This window comes from Ornithorhynchus anatinus, chromosome 21, assembly GCF_004115215.2.
Source record: "Ornithorhynchus anatinus isolate Pmale09 chromosome 21, mOrnAna1.pri.v4, whole genome shotgun sequence".
NCBI classification, from domain to species: Eukaryota; Metazoa; Chordata; class Mammalia; order Monotremata; family Ornithorhynchidae; genus Ornithorhynchus; species Ornithorhynchus anatinus.
Genome location: NC_041748.1, coordinates 874897 through 887666, shown reverse-complemented (window position 1 = coordinate 887666; position 12770 = coordinate 874897). Strand labels below are relative to the sequence as shown.

Sequence of the window (12770 nt, the reverse complement as noted above, 5' to 3'; positions counted from 1 at the left end):
TCCCCCGTCTCCCTTTTTCCCCCGTCTCCCTTTTCCCCGTCTCCCTTTTCCCCGTCTCCCTTTTCCCCGTCTCCCTTTTCCCCGTCTCCATTTCCCCCGTCTCCATTTCCCTCTGTGTCCCTTTCCACGCTCTCTGTCTCCCTTTCCCTCCTGTCTCCCTTCCCCCCCGTCTCCCTTTTCCCCCGTCTTCCTCCCCCCCTCTGTCTCCCCTTCGCCCCCCCATCTCCCTCTCCCCCATCTCTGTTTCCCCCCTTTCTTGTCTCCCTTCCCTGCCCCCATCTCCCTTTCCCCCTCTCTGGCTCCCTTTTCTCCCTCCCTCCCCCCTCCATCTCCCTTTCCCCCTTCGGGGTCTCCCTCTGCTCCGCGTCCGGTGGCGGCCTCGCGGCCGGCGGCGGAATAATAATAATAATGTTGGTATCTGTTAAGCGCTTACTACGTGCCGAGCACTGTTCTAAGCGCCGGGGTAGACAGAGGGGAATCCGGTGGTCCCACGTGGGGCTCACGGTCTTAATCCCCATTTTACAGATGAGGGAACTGAGGCACAGAGAAGTGACGTGACTCGCCCACGGTCACACAGCCGACGAGTGGCAGAGTGGCGGAGCCTCGTGAGAGAGTCGGGGGGCGGAGAGGGGGTCGCCGGGCCCCGTTCGGAGGCGCCGAGAAGGAAAACCCGCGGGCCGGGAGACGGCGGCAACGGGACCGACCCTCTCCCCTTCCCCGGGCCCTGCCCGGTCGCCGTCGACCGTGATATTTGCTACCGGTAACGGCGAGATCAGCTCAGCGCCCGCTTACGATAATAATAATAATGATGATGATGATGATGTCGGTATCTGTCAAGCGCCTACTATGCGCCGAGCGCCGTTCCGAGCGCTGGGGGAGACGCGGGGGAATCGGGTCGTCCCACGTGGGGCTCCCCGTCTTCATCCCCGTTTTCCAGATGAGGGAACCGGGGCGCGGAGAAGTGAGTCGCCCGCGGTCACCCAGCCGACAGGCGGCAGGGCTGGGATTCGAACTCGGGACCCCTGACTCCAAAGCCCGGGCTCTTCCCACCGAGCCGCGCCGCTTCTCCATTATGTGCCAGGCACCGTGCCGAGCGCGCCTCCCGCGTTCATTCGTTGTCCTGTTTAGTGATGATGTCGGTATTCGTTAAGCGCTTACTATGCGCCGAGCACCGTACTAAGCGCTGGGGGAGACGCGGGGGAATCGGGTCGTCCCGCGTGGGGCTCGCGGTCTCGATCCTCATTTTCCAGATGAGGTGACCGAGGCACCGAGAGGTTAAGTGAGTCGCCCAGAGTCACCCAGCTGACGAGTGGCCGAGCCGCGATTCGAACCCACGATCTCTGACTCCAAAGCCCGTGCTCTTTCCACTGAGCCACGCTGCTTCTCTACTTACTGAGCGCCGACCGCGGGCGGGCCACCGTGCCGGGCGCTCGGGGAGTACGGTTCGGCGATCGGAGCCGGGACGGGGAGCGAATCCCCGTCTTACAGCTAGGAGACGGAGGCGCGGGCGGGGTCGCCCCGTGGGCGGCCGGCCCGTCCTCCGGCCGTACTTAGCGAGCGCCCGCTGCCCAACGCTCGGGAGGAGACGCTCGAACCGAATCGAACTGTAAACCACGGGCTTGCCCCCTCCTGGACCGTTGCCCGCCGTGGGCAGCGAGCGCGTCTCCTAACTGATAATAGCAATATCGGTATCTGTTGAGCGCCTACCGCGTGCGGAGCACCGGGGTCGACGCGAGGCGATGAGGCCGTCGCCCGTGGGGCTCCCGGTCCCCATCCCCGTCTCACAGACGGGACCACCGAGGCCCGGAGAAGCCGCCGGCCCGGGGGTCGCCCGGCCGACGCGCCGGCCGATGGGGGATTCGAACCCACGACCTCCGCCTCCCAAGCCCGGGGTCTCTGCGCCGAGCCGCGCCGCTGCGGGAGGCAGAGGTTAATACGCGTCCGGCTTCTCTGTGCCTCAGTTCCCTCATCCGTAGAAGGGGGGCGAAGGCCGGGAGCCTCCCGCGGGACGACCCGGCGACCCCGGATCCCCCCCCCCCCCGGCGCTTAGAACGGTGCTCGGCACAGAGCGAGCGCTTGACGGGTACCGACGTCGTCGTCGTCGTCGTCATTGCTGAGCGCTTACTGTGCGCAGAGCGCCGTACTGAGCGCCAGGGAGAGTCGCCGCGAGACAGAGTTGGGAGACACGTTCCGTGCCAGAGGAGGGAGAGGGACCGTCGTATAAATACGGGATTTAGACGTTGGCGCCGAGGGACTCGGAGCCCGGAACGTCGGGTGTAAATCCGAGTTTGGGAAAATCCCTCGTGGGCGGGGAGAACCCTCCCGCGCATCTGGAAACGGTTTAAAATCCGGCTCCCAAGCGCTCAGTACGGTGGCTCGGGCGTCAGAGGTCGCGGGTTCCAAGCCCGGCTCCGCCGCTCGTCTGCCGTGTGACCCCGGGCCGGTCGCTTCACTTCTCTGGGCCTCGGTGACCTCGCCTGGAAAACGGGGATGAAGACGGGGAGCCCCGGCGGGACGGCCCGATGACCCCCCCCCCCGGATCTCCCCCGGCGCTCAGGACGGTGCTCGGCACGTAGCGAGCGCTCGGTCGACGCCGTCGCGGCGTTCTGCACGGCGTGAGCGGGCTCGCTCGTTCTTCCGTCCTCTCAGGCCGGTGCTCCGCGCCCGGTCGGGTTTCCCGAGCGCTCACCGGGCGAAGGGCGCGGTACTAAGCGCTGGGCGGAGTTCGACGCGAGGCGCGTGCCGCAGCGGCCTCGGCGTGGCTCCGTGGCAAGAGGCCGGGCCCGGGAGTCGGAGGTCGTGGGTTCGAATCCCGGCCCCGTCGCTCGTCGGCCGCGGGACCTCGGGCGGGTCGCTTCGCTTCTCTGGGCCTCGGTGGAAAACGTGGCTCGGCGGGAGGAGCCCGGGCTGGGGAGCCCGAGGTCGCGGGTTCAGATCCCACCTCCGCCGCCCGTCAGCTTACCGTAGCGAGCGCGTAACAGATCCCGACCTAAAAATTAGGCGCCGGGCTCGTCAGGTCCCTGCCCGTTTCGCAGACGGGGGAAACTGATAATAACGTTGGTATCCGTTAAGCGCTCACTGTGCGCAGAGCGCCGTTCTGAGCGCCGGGGGAGACCCGAGGGAATCGGGTCGTCCCCCGTGGGGCTCCCGGTCTTCATCCCCCTTTTACAGATGAGGGAGCTGAGGCCCCGAGAAGTGAAGCGACTCGCCCACGCGGCCGACGGGTGGCGGAGTCGGCATTCGAACCCGTGACCTCCGACTCCCAAGCCCGAGCTCTTTCCGCTGAGCGGCGCCGCTTCTCCCACTGAGGGCCGGAGAGGTGGAGGGAGCGGCCCGAGGTCACACAGCAGAGGAGGGGCGGGATGGGGAGGTTGGATCCTCTGCCTCCCAAGCCCGGGGCTCTTCCCACGGGAGACGGCGCGTGACTTCCGACCCCGTCGCTTTGGACCCGCCCGGGTGCGCGGCGCGGCGTTCTGCACACGGTGAACACTCGAGTGGCGATGGGGCCGGCGGAAGGAGGGAACCTCAGGAGCCGGGCCCGGCCCCGCGGGCCCCGCCCCGCGCTAAGAGAAAAATAAATGAACGATGGCGTTCGCTAAGCGCTTACTACGTGCAGAGCAGTGTTGGACAGTATTATTTTCATTCAGTAGTATGCACCGAGCGCTTACTATGTGCAGAGCCCCGGACTGAGCGCTTGGAACGGACAGATGGGGACCAGGGAACCGTTCCAAGCACCGGACGGGATGTGGGGCTCATGGTCTCGATGCCCATTTTTAATAATAATAATAATAATAATAACGTCGGTATCCGTTAAGCGCTCACTACGTGCAGAGCGCCGTTCTAAGCGCCGGGGGAGATCCGGGGGTCGTCGGGTGGTCCCACGTGAGGCTCCCGGTCCTCAGCCCCGTTTTCCAGACGAGGCAACTGAGGCACAGAGCGGCGACTCGCCCCCGGTCCCCCCAGCTGCCGAGGGGCAGAGCCGGGATTCGAACCCACGACCTCGGACTCCCAGGCCCGGGCTCCCTCCCCTGAGCCGCGCTGCCTCTCCGTCAGCGTTCCGCCGATCAGAAAGATGGATTCGGGGACGCCCGCCCTCCCCGCGTCGTCCGCCGTCGGATTTTCTGAGCGCCCGCAGTGCGCGGAACACCGTACCGAGCGCCGAGGAGAGCACGCCGGAACGATAAAGGGAGGCGTCGCCTGCCCACGGACCCTCCCTCCCGTTCCGCGGCCCGAGCTCGTCGAGGCTCCTCTCGATCGATCGGTCGTACTCCCCGAGCGCCCGCCGCGGGCGGAACGCCGTACCGGGTGCCCCGGGTTGCCGACCTGTCCGTTCCTAGCGCTCGGTACGGTGCTCTGCACGTAGTAGGCGCTCAACAGATACCATCGGGTGAGCGGGAGAGCGCGGCAGCCCCGTCCGCGGCGAGCTTACAGTCCGGGGCGGGGTGGGCCGGGCGAGGAGGATTCCCCCCAGGCTATCTTTCTGATGACGATAACGGAAGCGTTTGAGCGCTTACCAAGTGCCGGGCGCCGTAGTGAGCGCCGGGGAAGAGGCCGGCGAAATCGGGGCGGCCGCGGTCCCGCGTGGGGCTCGGGCTCCCTCCCCGTCTTCGAGACGAGGGGAACCGAGGCCCGGAGGAGTGACCCCCTCGGTTCTCGTGGCCTTGGAGCGCCGAACGAGTCAAAATGATGAGAACGAGCACCCTGGGGGCGTCCGTTAGGCGCGGCGCCGTTGCGGGCGCCTAAGGGGAGATAAAAGGTTATCGGGGCGACGCAGTCGGCGTCCCGCGCTCGTCCGACGGTCGAGCGGGGCCCGGCGCCGTGTTGCCCGCCCAGGCGCCCGGGGGAGTCGATCGGGGGGAGGGGGCTCGGTTCCGCCCGTCGGCCTCGGGCGGGTCGCTTCCCGGAGAGCCCGGGCTCGGGAGCCGGGGGTCACGGGTTCGAACCCCGGCTCCGGCGGCCGGGGGACCGCGGGCGGGTCGCTTCGCTTCCCCGGGCCCCGGTCCCCTCGTCCGGAAAACGGGGGTGGGCCGGGAGCCTCGCGTGGGCCGACCCGATGACCCCCCGGATCTGCCCCGGCGCCCCGTAGTGAGCGCCGAACGGACGCCAACGTTATTGTTGTTACTTTTTGATGGCGGTGAGCGGCTCCTGGGAGCCGGGCTCTGTACCGAGCGCCGGGGTGGAGACGGGATGATGGAGTCGGGAGGCTCCCGGCCACCCCCCCCCCCCCACACTTTGCGGATGGAGCGACCGAGGCGGAGAGAAGTGACGTGACCGGCCCGAGCCCGCGCGGCGGGCGGGGCCGGGATTCGAACCCGAGCCCCGATTCCCGGGCCCGCCCCGCTGGGCCCCGCCGCCGCTCCCGACGGGATCGACTGAGCCCCTGCGGGAGGCGGAGCACCGTACCGGGCGAGAGCGGGGATCGGACCCCCCCCCCCCCGTCCCCGGCCCTTCCGGCGTCCGCGGTCCGAAACGCGGGGGCGCCCGGCGATTCGCTGGATTCCACGCGGCTCGCTCGAAAAAGCCCGGGCTTGGGAGTCAGAGGTCACGGGTTCGGATCCCGACTCCGCCCCCCCCCCCCGTCAGCCGCGCGACCGCGGGCGAGTCGCGCGGCCCCTCCGGGCCTCGGTTCCCTCGTCCGTCAAATGGGGATGAAGACCGGGAGCCTCCCGCGGGCCGGCCCGATGACCTTGCGTGGCCCCCGGCGCTTAGAACGGCGCTCCGCACGTAGCGAGCGCTTAACGGACGCCGACGCCGTTAGCGAGCGCTTAACAGATGGCGACGTCACCCTCCGCCCGGCCCTATTTATTGAGCGACGCCGGGCCCGCGGCCCGGAACGGGGAGGCGGACCGGCGAAACGGATAGATGGGATCGGAGCGGGGGAGGCCCCGTTAATAAAACGAATAGGCTAATAGGTAATACAGAGAAACGGTTCTCAGCGGGCGGCGGGAAATCGGGGTCTCCGAGAGCCGGGCGCCCTTGAGCGGATAAAAAAAAGGAGGTCGGATCTCTCCCCGGGAAAGGGAACCGTGGGAGCCGACGAGACGGGAGGCCGCCGAGGGCCGGGGACTGCGGCTAACCCGATCGATTCGGCTCCGCCCCGGCGCCGCGGGGGACCGTCGGCGATAACCGCGGCGTTGGATCGGAGAAGCGGCGCGCCTCGGTCGGGGGGGCCCGGGCCGGGGAGTCGGAGGTCGCGGGTTCGGATCCCGCCGCGCGACCGCGGGCGAGCCGCTCCCCTTCTCCGGGCCTCGGCGGCCGCGTCTGGAAAATGGGGGCGAAGCCCGGGAGCCCCACGGGGGACCGCCTCGTGGCTCTGCATCCCCCCCCCCGGCGCTCGGGCCGGTGCTTCGCGTGCAGTGAGCGCTTAGCGGATGCCACCGTTACCATTCATTCATTCGACAGCATCGGTCGAGCGCTTACCAGGCGCGGGGCGCCGGGCTGAGCGCTTGGAACGGACGGATGGGTAACGGAGACGGTCCCTGCCCTCTGACGGGCGCACGGTCCGATCGGGGGAGACGGACGGACGGGAGCCACGGCAGCGGAACGATCCGATCTTAGATAATGACGTCGTCATCCGATGATGACGATGGCGTTTGTGAAGCGCTTGCTCTGTGCCGAGCAGCGTTCTGGGCGCCGGGGGTGCATCCGGGGTCGTCGCGCGGGGGGGGGGCCTCCCGGTCTTCGTCCCCGTTTTCCAGATGGGGGAACCGAGGCCCGGGGAAGTCCTCCCCCCGCCCCCTCCGCCCCGGGCTCGTTTGTCTGTGTTTTTATCCCCCTATTTATTCTGTTGACGAGGCGTCCCGTCGATCCCGCCGATCGTGACGACGGCGTCTCGTTTTCGTCCGTCTCCCCGGACTGACGACGACGTCGGTATCCGATAAGCGCTCGCTGCGTGCCGAGCCCCGTTCTGAGCGCCGGGGGGAGACACGGGGCCGTCCCGCGTGAGGCTCCCAGTTAATCCCCGTTTTCCAGGCGAGGTCGCCGAGGCCCGGAGAAGCGGAGCGACTCGCCCGCGGTCACCCGGCCGACGGGGGGGGTGCGGAGCCGGGGGGGGGGGTGGGGTCGAACCCGCGACCCCCGACTCCGAAGCCCGGGCCCTTCGCGGCGCGCGGGGAGCGTCCGCGGGAGCGTGACCGGACCCCCCCCCCCCCCCCGCTCTCTCCCCCGCGCAGGCGATCGGCGCCGGACGCCCCCCCCGGGTCGCGATGGCTCAGCGGGCCGGGCCGGAAGACCCCGAGCGCTACCTCTTCGTGGACCGGGCCGTGGTCTCCAACCCGGCCGCGCAGGCCGACTGGACGGCCAAGAAGCTGGTGTGGATCCCGTCGGAGCGGCACGGCTTCGAGGCGGCCTGCGTCAGGGAGGAGCGCGGCGACGAGGTGGCCGTGGAGCTGGCCGAGAACGGCAAGAGGGCCCTGGTCAACAAGGACGACGTCCAGAAGATGAACCCGCCCAAGTTCTCCAAGGTGGAGGACATGGCCGAGCTCACCTGCCTCAACGAGGCGTCCGTCCTGCACAACCTGAAGGACCGCTACTACTCGGGCCTCATCTACGTAAGCGCGCGCCGCGGCCGGGGCGGGCGGGACACGCGGGGGAGCCCCCTCGCCGGGCGGCCGGCGGGACGTCCCCACCGCTCCCCCGTACCCACCCCCCCCCCGGCGCTCGGCCCGTAGCGGGCGCCCGACGGATGCCGGCGGCGGCCCGGGGGGACGGGACGGACTCCCCCCCCCGGGGCGGGGAGGAGCGGAGCGGACGATTCCGCCGGCCGGGGCCCGACGGCGATTCCGAGGGGGATTTCCCGGACCCCCGGAGTCGGGGGGAGGACGGCCGATCGGCGCGGGACGATTTTCTGGGGGCGGGATCTTAACGGACCCCACGGTCCGGGGACGGCGGGCGACGAGGACGAGCGCGTGCGCGGAGGTCGGCGGCTCGGAGCGGGGCCGGGGGGTGCGGGCTTTCAACGGACCCCGCGGTCCGGGGACGGCGGGCGACGGGGACGAGAGCGTGCGCGCGCGTGGAGGTTCGCGGTGGGGACCGGAGCGGGGACCGTCCCGGTTGGGGGAAGGCGGCCCCTAAGGAGGACGGCGGTGCGGGTGGATCACCTCTCGCCGACGTCGCTTCGTTTCGCTCTTTAATGGTGATGACGTTGGTCTCCGTTGACGATGGCGGCGGCGGCGAAGCGCCCGCCGGGCGCCGGGCGCCGCGGCGGCGCTCGGGCGCGTCCGTCCCCGCGGGGTTCGTCCGGAGCGGCCCGCGACTCGGTCGTATCGGGCGCCCGCCCCGTGCGGGGCGCTCGGGAGAGAAGGGGGTCGTGGGTTCGAATCCCGGCCCCGCCGGCCGGGGGACGCCGGGCGGGTCGCTCCCCCGTGCCTCGGGGCCCCCGCCTGGAAGACGGGGAGGACGCCCGGGAGCCCCACCCGGGGCGACCTGACGACCCCGGATCGCGCCCGGCGCCGAGTACGGTGCTCGGCGCGTAGAGGGGCGGCGGGCCCGGCTCCGTACTAAGTGCCCGACTTTAAAAAAAAAAACGAACGGCGAAACTCAGAAAAGCCCGCACCCGGGTCCCGCTCCCGGCTTCTCCGGTCGGCGGCCGCGAGACCCCGGGCGGGTCCCCCCCCCCCCCGCCCCCGGGCCTCGGTCTCCCCAGCTGGAAAGTGGCGATTCAATCCCCGTTCCCCCTCCCCCTGGGGCCGGGGCCGGCCCGACGACCTCGCGTGGACCCCGGCGGCGCTTAGGACGGCGATCGCCGCGCGCCGGGCCTGCCGGATGCCGCGATGATAATACTGTGGTGATGATGATAACGTCGGTATCCGTTAAGCAAGCGCTCACTCTGTGCCGAGCACCGTTCTAAGCGCCGGGGGAGAGACGGGGTCGTCGGGTGGTCCCCCGCGAGGCTCGCGTTTAATCCCCGTTCTGCGGATGAGGTAACCGAGGCCCGGAGAAGCGAAGCGACCGGCCCACGGTCACACGGCTGCCGAGTGGCGGGGCCGGCGTTCGAACCCGTGACCTCTGTCTCCCAAGCCCGGGCTCTTGCCGCTGAGCCACGCGGCTTCCCCTTACGTACTCTGTTATACGGAGCGGCGCTCGGCGCGTCGCGAGCGCTCGACGGATGTCGACGTTAACGATGATAACGTCGGTACCCGTCAAGCGCTCACGACGCGCCGGGCACCGTCCCGGGCGCTGGGGGAGACCCAGGGGAGCGAGGTTGTCCCACGGGGGGACAGATGGGGGACCTGAGGCGCCGGAGGCCTCGGGGGATTCGAACCCGTGACCTCTGACCCCGAAGCCCGGGCCCCTCCCGCCGAGCCGCGATCGGCGGTGACGATGACGACCCCCGGGACGGAGTGCCCGATGGGCGCGACCGCCGCGTGACCCCCGGCCGCTCACCTCGCCTCTCCGGGCCTCGGTTCCCTCGTCCGGAAAAGGGGGATGGAGACCGGGGGCCCGCCCGGGCCGGGCGGGGGCTCCGTCCCCCCCGACGCGCCCGGCGAAGAGCGAGCGCCCGGCCGTCCCGCCGTCGTCCCCGTCGTGAGGCGGGATCCGCCCCGGCGCTTAGCGCGGCGCTCGGCCGGCGGCGCGAGCGCTTCGCGCGTCCCGCGCTTCTCCTCACGACGGCGGGCGCGGGCGTCCGTCGAGCGCTTCCTACGCGCAGAGCGCCGCCCCAGGCGCCGGGGGAGAGACGGGTCTCCGGACGGCGGGGGCCGGGATTCGAACCCGCGACCCACGGGCTCGCGGTCGGGAGGAGCCGGAGGGGGGCGCTCAGGAGAGGGCCCCGCCCGTAGCGAGCGCTCCATAAATAGCAGCGAACCGAGGGAGGTGCGCGGTCGCGGCCCCGGGGGTTCCGTGGTGTGGTTTTGTTTCGTGGTCCCCTCGCTGCGGTATCGAGCGCTCCCTCCGTACCGGGCACCGTGTACCGATTAAGCGGCGCCGGCGGCGCCGGCTGAGCGCTCACCACGTGCCGAGCGCCGTACCGGGGGCCGCGGGGCGGTCCCCCGCGGGGCTCCCGGTCGTCGTCCCCGTTTTCCAGAGGAGGGAGCTGAGGCTCAGAGGGGCGCGGGGACTCGCCCGAGGTCCCCCGGCCGCCGAGGGGCGGGATCGGAACCCGCCGCCGGAGAGGCGGCGGGAAGGGCCCGGGCCGGGGAGTCGGAGGCCGTGGGTTCGAATGCCGCCTCCGCCCCCTGGAAAGCCGGGTGACGGCGGGCAAGCGGCGCGGCTCAGCGGGAAGGGGCCGGGGAGTCGGGGGTCACGGGTTCGAATGCCGGCCCCGCCCCCCGCTGTCGGCCGTGGGACCGCGGGCGAGGCGCTCCGCCTCTCCGGGCCTCGGTCCCCTCGTCCGTCAAACGGGGACGGAGACCGGGAGCCCCACGGGGGACGGCCCGACGACCCCGGGTGCACGAACGGCGCCCGGCGCGTAGCGAGCGCTTAACGGGTGGCCACGTTGTCGTCGTCGTCGTCGTTCCGACGGCGGGGCTGGCTGCGAGGATAATACTACCAGTCGTCCTCCAAACTGGGGGCATTCGCGCCCCACTCACCGCGTGCGGAGCGCTGCGCTGAGCGTTTTCCCGAGCTCCCCGCACCCGCCCGAGGTCCGCGCCGTAGATATCCGGCGCGGGTCGGGCCGCGTTGAAGGGTAATAAGGGTGAGGTCGGTGTCCGTCGGGCGCCCGCTCCGCGCCGAGCGCCGTTCGTTCTAAGCGCCGGGGGAGACGCGGGGTCGTCGGGTCGGCCCCCGCGAGGCCCCCGGTCGATCCCCGTCTTCCAGACGAGGGAGGTGAGGCCCGGAGAAGCGGAGCGACTCGCCCGCGGTCGCCCGGCTGCCGGGGGGGGGGGGGGCGGAGGCGGGATTCGAACCCGTGACCCCCGACTCCCCCGCCCGGGCTCTCCGGGCGAAGGGGGTCCCCGCCCCACGCGGGGCTCACGGTCTCAATACCCGTCTTCCGGGCGAGGGAACCGCGGCCCGGAGAAGCGAGGGGACTCGCCTCGGGCCCCGGGGGAGGAGCCGGGATTAGAACCCGGGCCCTCCCGGCTCCCGGGCGCTCCGTCCGCCGGCCCGGGCGGCCTCTCGCCCTCATCCTCCCCCCCCCCCGGTCCCCCGGGCCTCGGCTCCCTCCGGGCGCGGGCTCTCCCGATCCCGGGGCCCGGCGTCACGTCCCCCGGAGGAGGGGGGAGCCGTCTGGGCCCCCTCGTCGGGTCGGGGGCGGGGGGGGGAGAGACGTCGGCGAGAACAAGGAAACGAACGATGATAAAGTCGGCGTCCGTCAGGCGCTGCGCGCGGAGATCCCGGGCCGTCGGGGGGGGGGGGGGTCCCGCGGGAGGCCCCCGGTCTTCATCCCCATTTTACGGACGAGGGAACTGAGGCACGGAGGAGCCGGGAGCCTCTCGAGCGACACCCCGGGGACGGGGAGTGAGGATTTAATCGGGAGGGGCGGCGCGGCGGGGAGGGCCCGGGCGGCGGAGGTCGCGGGTTCCGATCCCGGCCCCCGGCCGGACCTCGGGCCGGTCCCCCGGCTTCCCCGGGCCTCGGTTCCCTCGTCCGGAGAACGGGGGTGAAGACGGAGCCGCCCGGGGGGCGGCACCCGGGGCCAGCCCGACGCACCCGTGCGACGACGAGCCCGCGGGGCTCGCGACGCGTCGACCCTACGCCGGACGCCGTCGCGAAGGCCGGGGTGGGAAAGGCGCGGCCCGAGGCCGGGCCGGGGGGGGCGGAGGCCGCGGGTTCGGATCCCGCCTCCGCCCCCCGGGCAGCCGCGTGGCCCCGGGCGAGTGGCTTCGCTTCCCCGGGCCTCGGCGGCCTCGGCTGGAAAGCGGGGAGGAGGACGGGGAGCCCCACGTCCGCCCCGGCGCTTAGGACGGCGCCCGGCACTCGGTAAGCGCTCAGCGGATCCCGCCGTCGTCGCTGTCGTCGCCGGCTAATGAGGTGGGCCCCGGTCCCCGTCCCCCCCGGGGCTCCCGCTCCCCGGCCCCATTTTCCGGATGAGGTCGCCGAGGCCCAGGGAGGCGAAGCGACCCGCCCGCGGCCACGCGGCCGCCCGGGGGGCGGGGCCGGGAGTCGGACCCGCGACCTCCGGCTCCGAAGCCCGGGCTCTCCCCGCCGCGCCGCTTCCCCGGCGGCCCGGGCGGCGCCGGGAGGAGAAACGCGCTCCCGGATCCGGCGCTCCGCCGGAGACCGTTCCAGACGGGAGCGTGGCCCTTACGTGACGGGAGAGGAATCCCGGAGAGCCGCGGGGGGGGGGGTTACATTCCCGGCCGGGTGCGGGGCGGGTCCGGCCCCCGCCGTCGCGGACGGAGGGTTTGGCCGGCCCCCCGGACCCGGGCCGGCATTCTTGGAATTCCCCGAATTCCCAGATATTCCCTCAGGTGAGGGAACGCGGGATGGGGGCGGGGGGGGGGGGGCTCCCTCCCCGCCGCCCTCCCGCCCCGACCCCGTCCGCTCGCCGCCCGCTCCCCCTGGACCGCCGGCTCCTCGCGCGCCCGGCGAGCCCTCGGGAGGTGACGCCGGTGTCCGTCAAGCGCCCGCCGTGTGCCGAGCGCCGTTCTGAGCGCGGGGACGGAGGCGGGGTCGGCGGGTCGCCCCGCGTGAGGCTCACGCTCAATCCCCGTTCTTCCGGCCGAGGGGACCGAGGCGCAGAGACGCGAAGCGCCCGCGGGCCGGGACGCGGCCCCGTGCCCTCCGACCCCCGGGGCCCGGGACCCCTCCGCCGCGCCGGCCGGCTCCTCTCCCCGGGGCGGTCGGATCCCGTCGGGAAGGGCCGACGGGGCGCGACGGGTCGGCCG

General features: G+C 71.9%; 1 protein-coding gene across 4 annotated transcripts in view; it reads left to right on the top strand.

The window, feature by feature from the left end:
• Positions 1–7172: 7172 nt before the first annotated feature.
• MYH10 (myosin heavy chain 10) overlaps positions 7173–12770 on the top strand; it is a 73874-nt gene continuing 68276 nt past the window's right edge. For all 4 annotated transcript variants that reach the window (XM_029048792.1, XM_029048790.2, XM_029048791.1 and 1 more), the window contains exon 1: positions 7173–7550. In XM_029048792.1, coding sequence (XP_028904625.1) covers positions 7206–7550 — 345 coding nt within the window. In that variant the 5' untranslated portion in view covers positions 7173–7205. The remainder of the gene's footprint in view (positions 7551–12770) is intronic.